This window comes from Nycticebus coucang, chromosome 1 (genome assembly GCF_027406575.1).
Source record: "Nycticebus coucang isolate mNycCou1 chromosome 1, mNycCou1.pri, whole genome shotgun sequence".
Lineage (NCBI taxonomy): Eukaryota > Metazoa > Chordata > Mammalia > Primates > Lorisidae > Nycticebus > Nycticebus coucang.
The window spans coordinates 138,317,843-138,336,935 of NC_069780.1; the positions used below are offsets into that span (position 1 = coordinate 138,317,843).

Here is a 19,093-nt window from a genome sequence, read left to right on the forward strand (position 1 = left end):
CCAGTTCCCCGAGAATGCGTTTCCAGGGCGATCCTGCTAAGGCATTCGAGAGGGGGCGGGGCCAGAGTGCGGCTGCGGCGTTACGGCACCCGCCGGGCCCTCACGAGGTCTCACTCTGCGCCTGCGCTTTCGGGCAGCGAGAGGTGAGGTTGGAGGTTAGTGTGGTGCCCACCTTGGAAAGGCGAGGAAGTCCTGAGAAGTGCAGGAGCTAGTCAAGGACACTGTCTGTGGCTTTGAAAAGTGACCGCCAGGCTGCCACAGTTTTAGAAATGTGACGAGCAGTTTGGGCTCTAGTCCATCTTGTTACACTTGTCTTCGACAGTAGCAGCGATGTCTTACAGTTTATGAAAGGCATTTATATACCTTCTTTCGTTTTATTTTTATTTATTTATTTATTTTTTTCTGAGGCAGTGTCACTCTGTTGAGTGCCATTGGTGCCATGGGTCATAGCTCATAGAAAGAACCTCCATAATTGACCATGCCCCAACATTGACCTAATTAGGTCAGTTCCCTTGAGTTGACCTAACTTTCATAGATAGACATATACCACATGTACGTATCAGTACGGTTTATGGTGACCACTTTCGTATGTTGACCTGTTTGTTGCAGTCCCTGGGGTGGTCAACTTACAGAGATTCTATTGTATTTGGAGTTGTACAGTATATAGTCTTTTCACAGTGGCTTCTTTCACTTAAATATGTATGTAAGGTTCTTCCATGTCTTTTCATGGCTTGATGCCGCATTTCTTTTTAATGCAGAATAATATTCTATTGTGTGGATGTACCGCAGTTTATTTATCTAGTGATCTACTGAAGGACATCTTGATTGCTTTCAAGTTTTGGTATGAATAAACCTGCTATAAACATCGCTGTGCCCGTTTTTGTATGGACACAGTTTTTTTGTTTTGTTTTTTTTGCAGTTTTTGGCCGGAGCTGGGTTTGAACCGGCCACCTCCGTCATATGGGGCCGGTACCCTTGTATGGACACAGTTTTAAACTCAAGTGGGTAAATATCAAGGAATAAGGTTGCTGGATTGTATGGTAAAGAATGTTTAATTTTATAAGGAACTTCCAAACTGTGTTCCACAGTACCATTTCCTAGCAATGAAAAAGAGTTTATGCTGTGCGGCACTGTTGCCAGCTCTTGGTGTCAGATTACATTGGTAAGTCATTATTTTAAATTGTAATTCCCTAGTGACATATAATGTTGAGCTTCTTTTCTTTTTTTTTTTTTGAGACAGAGCCTCAAGCTGTTACCCTGGATAGAGTGCCGTAGCATCATAGCTCACAGCAACCTCAAACTCCTGGGCTCAAGCAATTCTCCTGCCTCCACCTCCCAAATAGCTGGGACTACAGGCACCTGCCACAACACCCACCACATATTTTTTGGTTGCAGCCGTCATTGTTGTTTGGCGGGTCCAGGCTGGATTCGAACCTGCCAGCTCAGGTGTATGTGGCTGGTGCCTTAGCCGCTTGAGCTACAGGTGCCAAGCCCATGCTCAGTTTTAAATCAGATTGTTTTCTTTTCTTTTCTCTTCTCTTCTTTCTCTTCTCTTCTTTCTCTTCTCTTCTCTTCTCTTCTCTTCTCTTCTCTTCTCTTCTCTTCTGTCTTCTTTCTGACAGAGTCTCACTTTGTTGCCCTTGGTAGACCATGGTGTCACAGCTCACAGCAACCTCAAACTTTTGGGTTTAAGTGATTCTCTTGCTTTAGCCTCCCAAGGAGCTGGGACTACAGTGCCTAGCACAATGCCTGGTTGTTTTTTGGTTTTGCTTGTCATTGTTTGGCAGGCTCTGGCTGGGTTTGAACCCGCCAACTCCAGTGTAGGTGGCTGGTGCCCTAGCTGCTGAGCTACAGGCATCAAGCCTCAGCATGTATTTTTAAAGTAGAGTTGCCAGGGTTAGTGGCTTGCATGCTTGGAGTGAGAGAAATAGGAATCAAGAATTAATCCTGGGTTTTGGCTTGAGTAACTGAAATAGAGAAGACCAGAAGAGACCAAGAGAAGACCAAAACATGTAGCATGTTTTGGATAAGCTGTTAAAAATCCTGCTACATTTGGGTGGCGCCTGTGGCTCAAAGGACTAGGGCGGCTGGCCCCATATACCAGAGGTGGCAGGTTCAAACCTGTCCCTGGCCAAAAACTGGAGAAAAAAAAAAATCCTGCTACACTTATAAAGCTTAGAGGTATGCAAAAGGAAAAGTCCATGAGGTGGGCTCAGCGCCTGTGGCTCAAGTGGCTAAGGCGCTAGCCACATACACCTGAGCTGGCAGGTTCGAATCCAGCCCGGGCCTGCCAAACAACAATGACAGCTACAACCAAAAAATAGCTGGGCATTGTGGTGGGTACCTGTGGTCCCAGCAACTTGAGAGGCAGAGGCAGGAGAATTGCTTGAGCCTAGGAGTTGGAGGTTGCTGTGAGCTGTGATGCCATGGCACTCTACCCAGGGCAACAGCTTGAGGCTCTGTCTTAAAAACAAAAAAAGTCCATGAGGCAGAGGTTAGGGTAGAAGTTAAGAGTTTCCTTTTGCTTATAGGTGGTTTTGATGATGATGATGATGATTTTTTTTTATTAAATCATAGCTGTGTACAATGATATGATCATGGGTCATCATTCACTAGCTTCACAGACTGTTTGCCAAGTTTCACGTATACCCTTGTAAGATGCACCGCTGGATGATGATGATTTTTGAGACAGAGTTCCACTATGTCGCTCTCGGTAGAGTGCTATGGCATCACAGCTCACAGCAACCTCAAATTCTTGGGGTGAAGCAGTTCTCTTGTCTCAGCCTCCCAAGTAGCTGGGACTACAGTGCCCACCACAATGCCCTGCTATTTTTTTTGTTGTTGTCATTATTGTTGTTTAGCAGGCATGGGCGGGGTTTGAACCCACCAGCCTGGGTGTATGTGGCTGTCTTCATAACCACTGTGCAATGAGAGCCGTGCCTATAGGTGGTATTTAAAGCCTGACACAGATAAGATCATCTAGAAAAGAAACACATAGAAGAAATGTCCAGATGTCCAGAAGCAAGCCCTGGGACCCTCCATGTTTAAAGATTGCGCAGAGGAGGAAAAACCAGCTAAGGATTGGTGAGAACATCAGAGAGGTAGGAGACCAGATTCATGATGTCTCAGAAAAGAGAAAGCAGTATTTCACAGAGGGAACAGTGGTTTAACATGCAGATTGAATATACATGTGTATCTCTGTTACTTCCTCAAGCCCTGTCAAAATGACAGCCAAGGGATTTTTTTTTGTAGAGAGTCTCGCTTTATTGCCCCAGGTAGAGTGCCATGGTGTCACACAACTCACAGCAACCTCCAGCTCTTGGGCTTAGGCGATTCTTCTGTCTGAGCCTCCTGAGTAGCTGGGACTACAGGCGCCTGCCACAATGCCCGGCTATTTTTTTGTTATTGCAGTTTGGCCAGGGCTGGGTTTGAACCTGCCACCTTTGGTATATGGGGCCGGTGCCCTACCCACTGAGCCACAGGTGCCATCCAAAGGGATTTTTTAGCTGGGGCCGGGTTTGAACCTGCCACCCCCGGTATATGGGGCCGGCATTCTACTCCTTGAGCCACAGGCGCCATCCAGCAAAGGGATTTTTGTTTGTTTGTTTGTTTTTGCAGTTTTTGGCCAGGGCTGGGTTTGAACCTGCCACCTCAGGCATATGAGGCCGGCACCCTACTCCTTTGAGCCACAGGTGCCGCCCAGCAAAGGGATTTTTGAAAGAAAAAAAAAAGCATAAATCCTTAAGATGGGTTAGGAGATAATAATGACAACATTTTAGAAGCAGGAAAGCACTTTAAAGGGTGGTAATAAAAATAGCAAAGAAAGTTGAAATCTAAGCTGGAAGTACAAAGCTAAGAAGGAAGTTGATTCACACAATAGAACTCCAGTGAAGTCTCAGGAGTTGAAGGCTCTAGGAACCCAGGCTAGTGGTGATAAAAATGGAGCTGAAATGAGGTTTGGTTGATTCCTTCCCTCACAGCTCAGTGTAGTTGAGAGTGCAGCCTTTCTCTGGTCCTGGCAGATGACTGGATGTTTATATTCTAGAGTGGCTAACCTAAAGATATTCTGGATTTCGGGTGGCGCCTGTGGCTCAAGGAGTAGGGCACCTGTCCCATATGCTGGAGGTGGCGGGTTCAAACCCAGCCCCGGCCAAAAACCACAAAAAAAAAAAAAAAAAAAAAAAGATATTCTGGATTTCAGGAGACTAGGTAAGCTGAGGGGGATTAAGTGAAATTCTGTGTACCAAATGGTGAGACCTCCAGTTTCTTTCTCCAATCTAGTCTCCCAATTGGTGGCAGCTGGACTCACACCCTTTTAGGTGTGATAAGAAAATGCCTCTCTGGGAAACATATCAGTCTAAGAGAAAAGTTCTGAAAACATATATATATATATATATTTATTATTATTTTTTTTTTATTATTTTTTTTTTTGTTACAGTTTGGCCGGGGCTGGGTTTGAACCCGCCACCCTCAGCATATGGGGTTGGCACCCTACTCACTGAGCCACAGGCGCCGCCCTATATATATACATTTTGAGACAGAATCTCACTATGTCACCGTGGTAGAGTGCTCTAGCGTCACAGCAACCTCAAACTCTTGGCTGAAGTGATTCTCTTGCCTCAGCCTCCTAAGGAGCTGGGACTACAGGTGCCTGCCACAACGCCCAGCTAATTTTTGTTGCAGTTGTCCTCGTTGTTTTGCTGGCTCAGGCCCATTTGAACCCATCACCTTTGGTTTATGTGGCTGGTGCCCTAGCCACTGAGCTACAGGCGCAGAGCTGAAAATATTGATGGTTAGGCTCAAAAAAAAAATATATATATATATATTTTTATATATATTATATATATATACATTGATGGTTGAAAAAGGATCCCCAGTGAAATGACTAGGTCACCACTTGGTCACCCTGTATGGTGTATAGTGAAGCTCACCACTTGACATGCCTGTATACAGATACAGAGCAGCTGCTTCCGGTTTTTTGTTTTTTTTTTTTTTGCGACAGAGTCTCACTGTGTTGCCCTCAGTAGAGTGCTATGGCGTCACAGCTTTCAGCAACCTCAAACTATTGGGCTTAAGCGATTCTTTTGCCTCAGCCTCCAAAATAGCTGGGACTATAGGCGCCCACCACAATGCCTGGCTATTTTTTTTTTGTTGCAGTTGTCATTGTTGTTTACCTGGCCCGGGGCGGGTGCCAGCCTTGGTGTATGTGGCTAGCACTGTAACCACTGTGCTACGGGCACCGAGCCTGCTACAGGCACCGAGCCTGCTACTTCTTTTTTGAGAATTTTTATTTATTTATTTTGTAGAGACAGAGTCTCACTATACCGCCCTCGGGTAGAGTGCCATGATTTCACACGGCTCACAGCAACCTCTAACTCTTGGGCTTACGCGATTCTCCTCCCTCAGCCTCCCAAGCAGCTGGGACTACAGGCGCCTGCCACAACACCCGGCTATTTTTTTGTTGCAGTTTGGCCGGGGCTGGGTTTGAACCCGCCACCCTCGGCACATGGGGCCGGCGCCCTACTCACTGAGCCACAGGCACTGCACATTTTTATTTATTTTTTTAGAAACAGGGCCTTGCTTTTACTCGGGCTGGTCTCAAATACCTGAGCTCAAGCAATCAGTCTCCCATAGTGCTACAGGCCTGAGACACCACACCTGGTTTTATTTATTTTTTTTAAAAGAGGCAGGGTCTTTCTCTGTTGCCCAGGCTGGAATATGGTGGTGCGATCTAGCTTGCTATTATTTTAAACTCTTGGGCTCAAGTGCTTTTCCTACCTCAGCCTCCCAAGTAGCTAGGACTATAGGCATTTACCATGATGCCAGGCTGACTGTTAAATTTATTTACAACTCCTTCGTCCATTGGGGGAAAATGTATTTATTTTTATTTTATTTTATTTTAATTTAATTTAATTTTATTTTATGTCACCCGGAGTAGAGTCAAACTCTTGGGCCCTAACAACTGCCCCATGGGTGCCAAGCCAATTTAAATTTCTTTTGAGACAGAGTCTGCCTTGGTCACCCTTGGTACAATACCGTCATGTCTTATCTCACAGCAACCACAAACTCTTGGGCTCAAGCGAGCCTCTTGCCTTAGCCTCCCAAGTAGCTGGGACTACAAGCACCCGCCACAACACTGGGCTTTTTTCTTGTATAGTGGGCCAGATTTGAACCCACCAGCCCCTGAGCATGTGGCTTGTATCCTAAACACTGAGCTACAGGTGTCCAGCCTGTTCTTACATTTCATATAAATGAAATCATACTGTATGAACTCCTATGTCTGTCTTCTTTCACTTAATATGTTTTGAGGTTCATCTATATTATATGTAACAGTAATTTTATTTTTACTGCTAATTCATTATGAATACTCCAGTTTATTTATGCATTCTTATTGGTGGATATTTGGGTTATTGCCAGTTTTTTGTTATATGAATATGTACATTCTTTTACAAGTCTTTTTTTTTTTTTTTGTAGAGACAGAGTCTCACTGTACCGCCCTCCGGTAGAGTGCCGTGGCGTCACACGGCTCACAGCAACCTCTAACTCTTGGGCTTACGCGATTCTCTTGCCTCAGCCTCCCGAGCAGCTGGGACTACAGGCGCCCGCCACAGCGCCCTGCTATTTTTTTGTTGCAGTTTGGCTGGGGCCGGGTTTGAACCCGCCACCCTCGGTATATGGGGCCGGTGCCCTACTCACTGAGCCACAGGCGCTGCACGCCTTTTTTTTTTTTTTTGAGACAGAGCCTCAAGTTGTCACCCTGGGTAGAGGGCCATAGCATCACAGCTCACAGCAACTCCAACTCCTGGGCTCAAGCGATTCTCCTGCCTCCCGCTCCCAAGTAGCTGGGACTACAGGCACCCGCCACAACACCTGGCTATTTTTTGGTTTCTGCTGTCATTGTTGTTGGGCGGGCCCGGGCTGGATTCGAACCCCCCAGCTCAGGTATATGTGGCTGGTGCCTTAGCTGCTAGAGCCAGAGGCGTCGAGCCTACAAGTCTTTTTGTAAATACATCCTTCCATTTATGTTGGGTAAACACTTAGGGTGAAAATGCTGGGTCATACGGTACATGTACATTTAACTTTAGCAGTGGATAAGTTCCACTTGCTCCCAACTTCACTAAACTTAGCACTTAACATCTATGTATTTTTCATGCAGGACAATATAGTGAGACCCCATCTCTACAAAAAAGAAAAAAATTAGCTAGATGTGGTAGTGCATGCTTTTAATTCTGACTACTTAGCTGGGAGGCTGGAGTAGGAGGATCACGTGGGCCCAGGAGTTCAAGTCTGCAGTGAGCAATGATTTGATTGTGCCACTGTACCCCAGCCTGGGCAACAGAGCAAGACTAAAAAAAACAGTGTCCCTAAAAAAATGAAAGAAAAGGCTTGGCACCTGTAGCACAGTGGTTTCGGCACTGGCCACAGGCACTGAGGCCAGCTGTTCAAACCCGGCCCGGGCCAGCTCAACAATGACAACTGCAATAACAAAAAAGCCAGGCATTGTGGCAAGCACCTGTAGTCCCAGCTACTTGGGAGGCTGAGGCAAGAGAATCTCTTCAGCCCAAAAGTTTGAGGTTGCTGTGAGCTGTGACGCCATGGCACTCTTCCCAGGGCGACACAGACTCTGTCTCAAAAAAAAAAAAAAATTATATATATATATAAATTAATTAAAAAAATAAATAAAAATAAAAGAAACATGGCTTAGCGCCCGTGGCTCAACTGGCTAATGTGCCAGCCACATACATCTGAGCTGGAGGTTTGGAATCCAGCCCAGGCCTGCCCAACAACAATGATGGCTGTAACCAAAAAATAGCCGGGCATTGTGGCGGGTGCCTGTAGTCCTAGCTACTTGGGAGGTAGAGGCAGGAGAATCGCTTGAGCCCAGGAGCTGGAGGTCGCTGTGGGCTGTGATGCCATTGCTCTCTACCCAGGGCGACAGCTTGAGGCTCTGTCTCAAAAAAAAAAAAAAAAAAAAAAAGAAACAAGAAAGTCTGTGTATTGTATTATATTTTGAATAAATTATAATAAAAATATCAGAAAAAATGTAACAGTATGTTTTAATGTGCCAGAATATAATTGCCATCTTTAAGTATCTGTGTCAGAAACTATGTCGTAGATACAAGGAACAAGACAAAGTTTGGTAATTTACCTTTTTAATTTAATTGAATTACATAATTTACTAGAAATTTTTCTGAAAAATCACTCTGAAATGAAATAAACACTAAAAAGTTGAAAAAGGAATAGGCTGGCTTGGTGCCTGTAGCACAGTGGTTATGGTGCCAACCACATACACCAAGGCTGGTGGGTTTGAACCTGGCCGGGGCCGACTGCAACAAAACAACAAAAAAATAGCCGGGGGTTGTGGCAGGCGCCTATAGTCCCAGCTACTGGGAGGCTGAGGCAGGAGAACCACTTAAGCTCAGGAGTTTGAGGTTGCTGTAAGTTATTATGATGGCACAGCACTCTACAGAGGGCAACATAATGAGACTGTCTCAAAAAAAAAAGGCTGACGCAGTGGCTCACCCCTGTAATCCTAGCACTCTGGGAGGCCAAGGCAGGTGGACTGCTTGAGCTCATGAGTTTGAGACCAGACTGAGTAAAAGCGAGGCCCTGTCTTTACTAAAAATAGAAAAACTGAGGCAAGAGGATTGCTTGAGTCCTAGCTGGAGGTTGCTGTGAGCTAAGATGTTTTGGCACTCTATCCAAGGCGACAGCTTGAGACTTTCTCAAAAAAAGAAAATACCTAAAGAAAGACATGAACATTAGTGGCTTTATAATTGAACTCAGCTCAGAATCTACATGTAATCTCCTGGCATATTTAACTCGCTTCAATTAAGACCATAGGAAATTTTTGTCTATTTCCAATTTAAGCTATCTATTATTATTGGTGAGAGGGTAACCTGTTAACTCTCTACTGAGTGCAATTTAGCAATATTCTCAATTTATAAATGTTCTAAACCCTTTGGCTCTGAAATTCCACTTGGGGAATTTATCCTGTTTATTTGCAAATATGTAAAGTGATATCTGTATGAAGCTACTCATGTTAGCATTGGCTAGAATAGCAAGAGATTATAATCAACCTAAAAACAAATCTATCAATAGGGGTACTATATACTGAAGTGATGGGCCTTGCCAATAAAAGAAAACAAAATAGGGTTAATATGTTTCTAAAAGAGAATGAGGATGGATGGGGCAGCGCCTGTGGCTCAGTTGAGTAGGGCGCTGGCCCCATATACCGAGGGTGGTGGGTTCGAACCTGGCCCTGGCCAAACTGCAACAATAACAACAACAAAATAGTCAGACGTTGTGGCCTGTATTCCCAGCTACTTGGGAGGCTGAGGCAAGAGAATCGCCTAAGCCCAAGAGCTGGAGGTTGCTGTGAGCTGTGATGCGATAGCACTCTACCTAGGGTGACGAAGTGAGACTCTGTCTCTAAAAAAAAAAAAAACGAATGAGGATGCTTTTTTTTTATTTTTGGCTTTTTGGCTTTTTTATTTTATTTCGTTGCTTATTTTTTATTTCTTTACTTTTTTTTTTTTTGTTGTTGAGACAGGGTCCCACCCTATGCCCCTGAGCAGAGTGCAGTGGGCGTGGTAGCTCACCACAACCTCAGACTCGGGCTGCGGGCACCCCGCTGCCTCAGCCTCCGGAAGCCGCTGGGATTACAGGCGCTCACCGCGGTGCCCGGCTGGGGCGCCTGGCTGGGTTTTTCCATTTTTTTTCACGAGTCGGGGTCTCACTGTCGCTCAGGCGAGTCTCGAACTCCTGAGCTCAAGCGATTCTCCCTCTTCAGCCTCCCACAGTGCTGGGATTACAGGCGAGGATGCTTTTTAATGTTTCACTTATGGAATAATTTCTAAAGCAAACAATAATACATTTGCTTGTAAATTCAGATAATATCTGGAAAAACATAGTAAGAACTGGTAAGAATGAGAGAGCTATGTATCTAAGTAATAGGATTGGGATACTTTTTGCCACTTAAGTCTTTTGAACATTGGACTGTGTGGCCATTAACTAATAACAACATGAATCTCTGCATTAATAAGTAGATATTTTAGAGGAGTCATCATCTAAAGTAAAAGCAGAATCCTTTGTTAGGAGATACCTAATTGTGTAGCTTTGTTATTTTTCTGATGAAATCAGAGTTTAAAGTTTCGTTGTTACATTAAAGGACAATACATTTATATTATAAATGGTTAGAGACAGGATATTGCCATGTAGTATAGGCTGATTGCAAATTCCTGGCCTCAAGCAATCCTGCTACCTTGGCCTCTAAAGTGCTGGGATTATAGGCATGGCTCCACCAAATTTATTTTAAATGTAAATCATGAGTTCGCAAATTGATAAGAGAAAACAAAGTTTAGCTAGAAAAGGGAAGAAAGAGGACTGTTGCCACCAGGATTCCGTTTGGGATATTATTTTAAACTTAAACACTAAACATCTAAGTAATCTCTTGGGTTGCTGATTTTTAGGAGAAAAAAAAAAGAAAAATTAACAGGTACCTTTGAAGTTAGGCTTAAAATAATAAAAATTCTTCAACTTTATATAGTCCTTGTCAGCTTTCAATTCATTACATACATAATTCCTTTTGTTTCCACAAATCCTGTGAAGCAGATTTGAGCAGATTTTACTGATTTTATGTATGAGGGGAAAAAAATACCCAGAGAGATGTAAGAGTTTCTCTACTTTTTTTTTTTTTTTTGAGACAGTCTCACTATGTTGCCCTTGGTAGAGTACTGTGGCGTCACAGCTTACAGCAATCTCCAACTCCTGGGCTTAGGTGATTCTCTTGCCTCACCCTCCCAAGTAGCTGGGACTACAGGTGCCCAGCACAATACCCAGCTACTTTTTGGTTGCAGTTGTCATTGTTTAGCAGGCCAGGATTGGGCTTGAACCTGTGAGCCTTGGTGTATGTGGCTTGGTACCCTACTCACTGAGCTATGGGTGCTGAGCCGGAAATGACAACTTTAATATTGGTATAATATTTATTATACCTACTATCTACTTAAAAAAATTTTTAAGCATAAAACTGCATTAAAACATCAATATGCAATTATTTTCCCACTAAAGTTTTTAATATATATTGAAGATTCTGGACCAAAAATGTGCAAAAAGAAGGTAAGAAATATCAAAATAACTTACAACAAATTTCTGAAACCCCTCACATATTAAAATTGTTATGACAAAAATATAATTTACAATACATGTTTGCCATTATGGTATAGATAAGAAAATAGTAATCATACTATATCCAACCTACTTATGAAAATTCTTAGTATAAGAATGAAAATATTCAGATGTTTATATATAGCAAGTTAGGTATTCAAAAGTTTCTTTTTTTTTTTTTTTTTTGTAGAGACAGAGTCTCACTGTACCGCCCTCGGGTAGAGTGCCATGGCGTCACATGGCTCACAGCAACCTCTAACTCTTGGGCTTACGCGACAAAAGTTTCTTTTGGACTACATTGTTTGGTGTTCACAAAACTGCATATATTATTATATGTTTATATAAAGTCTTTTCTGACTATATATCTAGTTAAAATTGGTAATGAAAAGATATAAATGAGATATTACTAGAGAAAGTAGTTATTGGGTAGTTTGATTTCATGGTGCCCAATTTTTATGGACAAAGTTTACTTATTAAACTTTGATATAACTACCTATTATTTGATATTTCTTATATAGCTGTCTATATGTTCCAAAAATTAGAAAGAAGTTACATTCAAAGGCAGAGAATTTAATTCTTTTTTTTTTTTTTGTAGAGACAGAGTTTCACTTTATTGCCCTTGGTAGAGTGCCGTGGCGTCACACAGCTCACAGCAACCTCCAACTCCTGGGCTTAGGCGATTCTCCTGCCTCAGCCTCCCAAGTAGCTGGGACTACAGGCACCCGCCACAACACCCGGGTGTTGCAGTTTGGCTGGGGCTGGGTTTGAACCCGCCACCCTTGGTATGTGAGGCCGGCGCCCTGCTCACTGAGCCACAGGCGCTGCCCCAGAGAATTTAATTCTTGATAGTTGCTTATGATTCTTTTAATTGGCTCTTCCACAATATATGGAGCTAAATGAAAAGATGAAAAGCCTAGCACTGCTTCGATATCAGCTTGATAAACAGCTTAGGATGCTAAATGCATAACTAGAAATGGAATATTCTAATTTAGAGGAAGATGACAAGTGAATGAATAACATGCACACAAACTAGTAATTTACCCTAATAAATTAATTATTCACTTGCAAATATTACCAAAAGTAAAAAAATTTATTTTACAGAGTGGTTGGTTTTTATAATACATCAAAAACTTCCCTGTTCTTACTGATTATCTCATACCAGTGGTTGAAGTTTCTTCCAAATAATTTAGTTTACATTTAAAGTGGCAATACAGATTTTACGTAATGGATTTAAGTTATAATTAGAAACCAGTTTTATATACAGAAATTGCATAAATATAGAACTTTTATTCCTATTTCATCCTTAGGCTATGCAAAAAACTGACTAAAAATTTCTCATTTGGGTCTTTGTAATAAACATGTAAATACATATTTACAATGAAGATGTTTTCTGATAGTAAACAAATAATTTTGGTTTTCACTAGGATCCATCATTATGTCTCCATTTTTGAAGATGACAAGGAATCTTATGTTTACTCAAATTTTAAGATTCCTTTATACACATAATTCAGATAATTATTTTACTTGTATAAATAATGCTTCATTCTGTATTTAAATTTCCTTTAAGAAAGATTGCTTGATCCAATAGTAGGGAGCTTTAAAAGTTCCTGTAGAATTATGTGCCATTTTCATCCTTCTGGCAGTATTACAAATACTGAGTTATTTAATCATCCTTGTTCAGATTCCAGGGGAAATTCTTGAATTGTCTCACATGATATAAGTACCATCTTTGCAGTATTTCATAGACTCCATTTGTTTTGTCATAGCCAGAACATCATGAAATCCAGTACTCAGTCCAGACATATGTTGAAAGTATGCTTCTTTTTCCACTTGAATTGTTAAATTATTTACTCCTGCATCTTTAATTATTCCTGTAACCTGTTATAAAGATCCAGATATTTAAAGTAATGCATTTAGTACATGTGTATTAATATGTCTTAAATAACTGATACAGGCTGATTATCCCTATACTGAAAATCTGAAATCTAAAACTGTCCAAAATCTGAAACTTTTTTTTTTTTTTAGGGAAGGACAGAATCTCATTCTGCTGCTTCAGAGTAGAGTGCGGTAGCATCAGCCTAGCTCATAGCAAGCTCAAACTCCTGGGTCAAGCAATCCTCTTCTCTCAGCCTCTTGAGTAGCTGGGATTATAGGCACCTGCCACATACCTAGCTAATTTTTCTATTTTTTTGGTAGGGATGGGGTCTTAATCTTGCTCAGGCTGGGCTTGAACTCCTGAGCTCAAGGAATCCACCGACCTCCACTACCTAGAGTGCTAGGATTATAGGCGTGAGCCACCATGTCCGGCCTGTGATACTTTTTGAGTGTTGACATAACAAGTTCGGAAACTTTTGAGTGTTGACATAACACTCAAAGGAAATGCTCATGGAAGCATTTCAGATTTGTAGATTAGGGATGCTCAACTGGTAAGCATAACATAAATATTTTTTTTTTTTTTTTTTTTTGTAGAGACAGAGTCTCACTGTACCGCCCTCGGGTAGAGTGCCGTGGCGTCACACGGCTCACAGCAACCTCTAACTCTTGGGCTTACGCGATTCTCTTGCCTCGGCCTCCCCAGCAGCTGGGACTACAGGCACCCGCCACAACGCCCGGCTATTTTTTTGGTTGCAGTTTGGCCGGGGCTGGGTTTGAACCCGCCACCCTCGGCACATGGGGCCGGCGCCCTACTCACTGAGCCACAGGCGCCGCCCGCATAACATAAATATTATAGAATCTGAAAAAATTTGAAATTCAAAACCCTTCTGATCGCAAGCATTTTGGATATTGAATCTGTATCATATTTTTTATGATTACAGGTAGGCTAAGATAAATCCTCATGGTAATGTTTATTATTAGTTCATCAACATATTAAGAATCTTTTAGAAAGTCAATAAATTACTGACTTTATATTCATAGTAGAAAAGGAAAATATCTATTGTTTCTAATTTGGTTCATCTAGAATAGGGCTTTAGGAACTGTTTATCTCCAAACATAACATATATACTGCCAACCTACTATTAAGGGATAGATTTATAATAACATAATTTATTGGAAACCAAGATAGACCATAATAAATTTTATTACATTAACTTCAGCTTATCCTCTAAATACTGAAACTAGTATTATATATGAATTACCTAAGCTGAAATTACTTTAAAAACAAAAGATTATTACCTGCTGTACTACTCTTTGTTCCAGCACATCGGATGTCACCTGTATATGAATTGTTCCTGCCACAACACTAGCAGAATGACGCCAAAAATGAGCATCTCGGTATGAGATTAATCCTTCAATTTTCTGTATCTGACAAATAAAAGAGTTGATATAAATGGCTAATTAACTTAATGGAAATGCTTTCTGATAGAAAGTAAACACACAGATTACTTGGCAAAGGACTCACTATTTAGCTGATTAAAAAAACAAAACATAAATAGCAGAGGCCAGAAGTAGAAATGGATGGCAGAAGGACTAGTCTGAAGTAAAGGTACTTAAAATATTCTGACTTATGAGTGATATGAGGAAGGCAAATGCAGGGTCTTTATACCTTAATTTGGCTTTCATGAATAGTTATATCCCTATTTTCATTGATAAAACAACTTTGTCTTTTTTTTTTTTTTTTGAGACAGAGTCTCAAGGTGTCACCCTGGGGTAGAGTACTGTGATGTCATAGCTCACAGCAATCTCCAACTCTTGTGCTCAAGAGAGCCTCTTGCCTCAGTCTTTTTTCTATTTTTAGTAGAGACAGGGTCTCACTTTTTGCTCAGGCTGGTCTTGAACTGTGAGCTCAAGCAATCCACCCGCCTCGGACTCCCAGAGTACGAGGATTACAGGCGTGAGCCACTACTCTCAGCCAACTTTGTCTATTCTAAACATTATCTGAACCTATCCAATATCCAATGAACTAGGTATATGGTAGTTTGCTTTACATACAAACATTATTTGTTATATAGAGATAACATTCAAAAGATTGCCTCAATGTTCAACATGAGAGGATTGGTTAGTGACTACCAATATAATGCAATACTATTCTGTCATATAATAAAAATATCTTAGTGTGTATGTGTGTATATATACACATATATATGTATTTTTTTTTTTTTTGAGACAGAGCCTCAAGCTATAGCCTCAAGCTATAGAGGGCCGTGCCGTTGCAGCTCACAACAACCTCAAATTCCTGGGATTAAGCGATTCTCCAGCCTCAGTCTTCTGAATAGCTGGGGCCACAGGGGCCTGCTGCAACGCCCAGCCATTTTTGGGCTGTAGTTACTGTTTGGCAGGCCCGGGCCAGATTTGAACCCGCCAGCTCCAGTGTATGTGGCTGGCACCCTATCAGCTTGAGCTCCAGGTGCCACCATTTTTTTTTTGAAACAGAGTGTCACTTTGTCACCCTTGGTGGAATGCTATGGCATCATAGCTTACAGCAACCTCAAACTCTGGGATTTAAGTGATTCTCTTGACTCAGGCTCTGAATAGCTGGGACTACAGGCGCCCACCACAATGCCCGGCTATTTTTTTGTTATACTTGTCATTCTTGTTTAGCAGGCCCAGGCCAGATTTGAACCCACCAGCCCAGGTGTATGTGGCTGGTGCCCTAACCACTGTGCTATGGGTGCTGGGCCTGTTTTAGAATATTTATCAATGTGACATAATTAACTGGGAAAGATTTATAAAATAGCATAAAAGTGCTTTTTAGCCACTTTCATTTTCAAAACGTTTTTTTTCTTTTTGTGAGACAGTTGTCTCACTGGGTTGCCCTGGGTAAAGTGCCATGGTGTCATAGCTTACATCAGCCTCAACTCTTGGGCTCAAGCGATCCTCTTGCCTCAGCTTCTGAGTATTGGGACTATAGGCACCTGTTACCATGCCTGGTTAGTTTCTTTTCTTTTCTTTTGTTTTTTTTTTTTTTGAGGCAAAGTCTCAACTTGTCTAGAATGCCATGGTGTCATAGCTCAAAGCAACCTCAAACTCTTGGGTTTAAACGATTCTCTTGCCTCAGCCTCCCAAGTAGCTGGGACTACAGGCGCCCACCACAATCCCCGGCTATTTTTTTGTTGCAGTTGTCATTGTTGTTTTAGCTGGCCCGAACTCAGTTCGAACACGCCAGCCTTGCTGTATGTGGCTGGCACCCTACCAACTGAGCTACGGGTGCTGCCAACTGGCTAGTTTATATTTTTTTCTATCTTTAGTAGAGAGGTCTCCCTCTTGCTCAGGCTGGTCTCCCACCCACTCCTGAGCTCAGGTACTCCATCCACATTGGCCTCCCAGAGTGTGCTAGGATTACAGGCATGATTCACCAAGACCAGCCTGACATATTTTTGGAATAGAAAACACTTTTTGTGTTGGAATTTAAAGAAAAAAAAAAAAAAAAAGAAAACACTTTTTAGGCGGTGCCTGTGGCTGAAAGGGGTAGGGCGCGGGTCCCATATGCCGGAGGTGGCGAGTTCAAACCCAGCCCCGGCCAAAGAAAAAAAAAGAAAACACTTTGTAAAAAGTAGAATGAATTGGGCGGCGCCTGTGGCTCAGTCTGTAAGGCGCCGGCCCCATATACCGAGGGTGGCGGGTTCAAACCCGGCCCCGGCCTAACTGCAACAAAAAAATAGCTGGGTGTTGTGGCGGGCGCCTGTAGTCCCAGCTACTAGGGAGGCTGAGGCAAGAGAATCGCTTAAGCCCAGGAGTTGGAGGTTGCTGTGAGCTGTGTGATGCCATGGCACTCTACCGAGGGCTATAAAGTCAAACTCTGTCTCTACAAAAAAAAAGTAGAATGAATTTTTCAATTTTTTTTTTTTTTTGAGACGGAGTCTAATTTTTTTGGCCTTGGTAGAGTGCTGTGGCATTATAGCTCATAGCGACCTCAAACTCTTGGGCTCCAGCAATCCTCTTCTCTTAGTACCTGGTTGAATTGAGATGTTTTTTTTACTTTGAGACAGAATCTCACTATGTCAGTCTCAGTAGAGTGCCAGGGCATCACAGTTCACAGCAACCTCAAACTCTTAGGCTTAAGCGATTCTGTTGCCTCAGCCTCCCAAGTAGCTGGGACTACAGGCGCCTGCTACAACACCTGGCTATTTTTTTTGTTGCAGTTGTCGTTGTTGTTTTAGCTGGCCTGGACCAGGGTTTGAACGGCCAGCCTCAGTGTATGTGGCCAGTGCCCTACCCACTGAGCTACCAGCACCGCCTGAATTGAGATCTAAACAAAAGAAAAAGTATCTCTCTCCATGTATTCAATCCCTGTTTTATATACTTTTAGTAAAACTGTTTATTTTTCATTCATGTCTTAAATATTTCCTGTATAAGTACTTAATTTGATTTCAATTTTTTTTTATTGGCAATACTTGCTTCCAGAGACTTATTCAATTTTAATTCTTTTTTTTTTTTTTTGAGACACAGTCTCACTTTGTCACCTTCGGTAGAGTGCCACAGTGTCATAGCTCACAGCAACCTCAGACTCTTAGGCTCAAGCAATTCTCTTGCCTCAGACTCTTGAATTGCTAGGACTTCAGGCGCCTGCCACAACACCCGGCTATTTTTAGGGGAGAGGGTCTTGCTCTTGCTCAGGTTGGTCTCGAACCTGTGAGCTCAGGCAATCTACCCACCTTGGCCTTCGAGAGTGCTAGGATTATAATAGGCATGAGCCATCGTACCTGGCCAATTTTAATAGGAAAACAAATATTGAAGAAATTACATACCTTTTCTAAAGCATTATGTAGCTCTTTTTCATATTCTGGTGGCAGTCTCAGTAGTAGAACCTGACAGGCATCTTTAATCAGTGGGACAACACTGAGAAATATTAATACAGCAATAAAAAGAGAACAGAGGGGATCAGCAATGAACCATCCAAACTGTTCTATAAGAATTGTGGATACAATTACACCAATGCTGCCAAGTGTGTCTGCCAAAACATGTAGAAATACACCTACAAATAAAACATATAAAAACATTCAAAATTATGGTACATCTAATTTAGTTCTTTTATCTATTTACCAGTATTACTGGTACCTATTGTGAACTACACACTTTGCTAGCGGCTTAGTACTTCAAAACGTCTCTAAAACATGGTCACTGCCTTCAAGAAGTTCAAAGTACAGTGGTAAAAACATAAGAACACGGGCACCTCAAACAGTGTGCAGAGTTTTATTGTGGTGTAGGTTGTGAAGTCTTCCTAAAAATGATGCTAGAACAAATTACTTACATTAAATAATCAAGATAGGCTTAGCGCCTGCAGATCAGTGGTTAGGGTGCCAGCCACATATACCAAGGTAGGCGGGCTCGAACCCAGTCCAGGCCTGCTAAACGACAACTGCACCAAAAAAATAGCTGGTTGTTATGGTTGGCACCTGTAGTCCCAGCTACTTGGGAGGCCGAGGCAAGAGAATCGCTTAAGGTGGATCTTGTGGCTCAAGGAGTAGGGCGTCTGCCCCATATGCTGTGAGGGTGGAGGGTTCAAACCCAGCCCTGGCAAAAAAAAAGAGAATCACTTAAGCCCAAGAGTTTGAGGTTGTGAGCTGTGACACCACGGCACTCTACCCAAGCCAACATAGTGAGCCTCTGTCTCAAAAAAACAAACAAACAAAAAAAACAAACAAAAAAACAATGATCAGGATAAACAATTCAACATAAGTGATATTCCTCTAAAATGTTTTATAGTGCAATAAAGATTCCGAAACAGGAAAAGAAAATTCCTTGAAAGTTCATAGTGATTCACTTTCAGTGCTTCTCTTTCAAATATTTATTCCAACTATGAATATGAAAAGGACTGTATTTTTAGATTTTGAAGATTTTTTTTTGGGCCAGTCTCACTTTGTCATCCTTGGTAGAGTGCTGTGGTGTCACAGATCACAGCAACCTCAGACTTTTGGCCTCAAGTGATTTTCTTGCTTCAGCCTCCTGAGTAGTTGGAACTTCAGGAGCCCATCACAATGCCTGGCTA

At 42.1% G+C, this 19,093-nt stretch overlaps 1 protein-coding gene across 1 annotated transcript in view; it reads right to left on the minus strand.

Moving 5' to 3' along the window:
* Window positions 1-12,237: 12,237 nt before the first annotated feature.
* SLC30A5 (solute carrier family 30 member 5) overlaps window positions 12,238-19,093 on the minus strand; it is a 40,818-nt gene continuing 33,962 nt past the window's right edge. Inside the window, exons 14-16 of the mRNA XM_053589311.1 lie at window positions 17,853-18,079; window positions 14,341-14,469; window positions 12,238-13,044 (exon numbers count right to left, since the gene is read on the minus strand). Coding sequence (XP_053445286.1) covers window positions 12,874-13,044; window positions 14,341-14,469; window positions 17,853-18,079 — 527 coding nt within the window. The 3' untranslated portion in view covers window positions 12,238-12,873. The remainder of the gene's footprint in view (window positions 13,045-14,340; window positions 14,470-17,852; window positions 18,080-19,093) is intronic.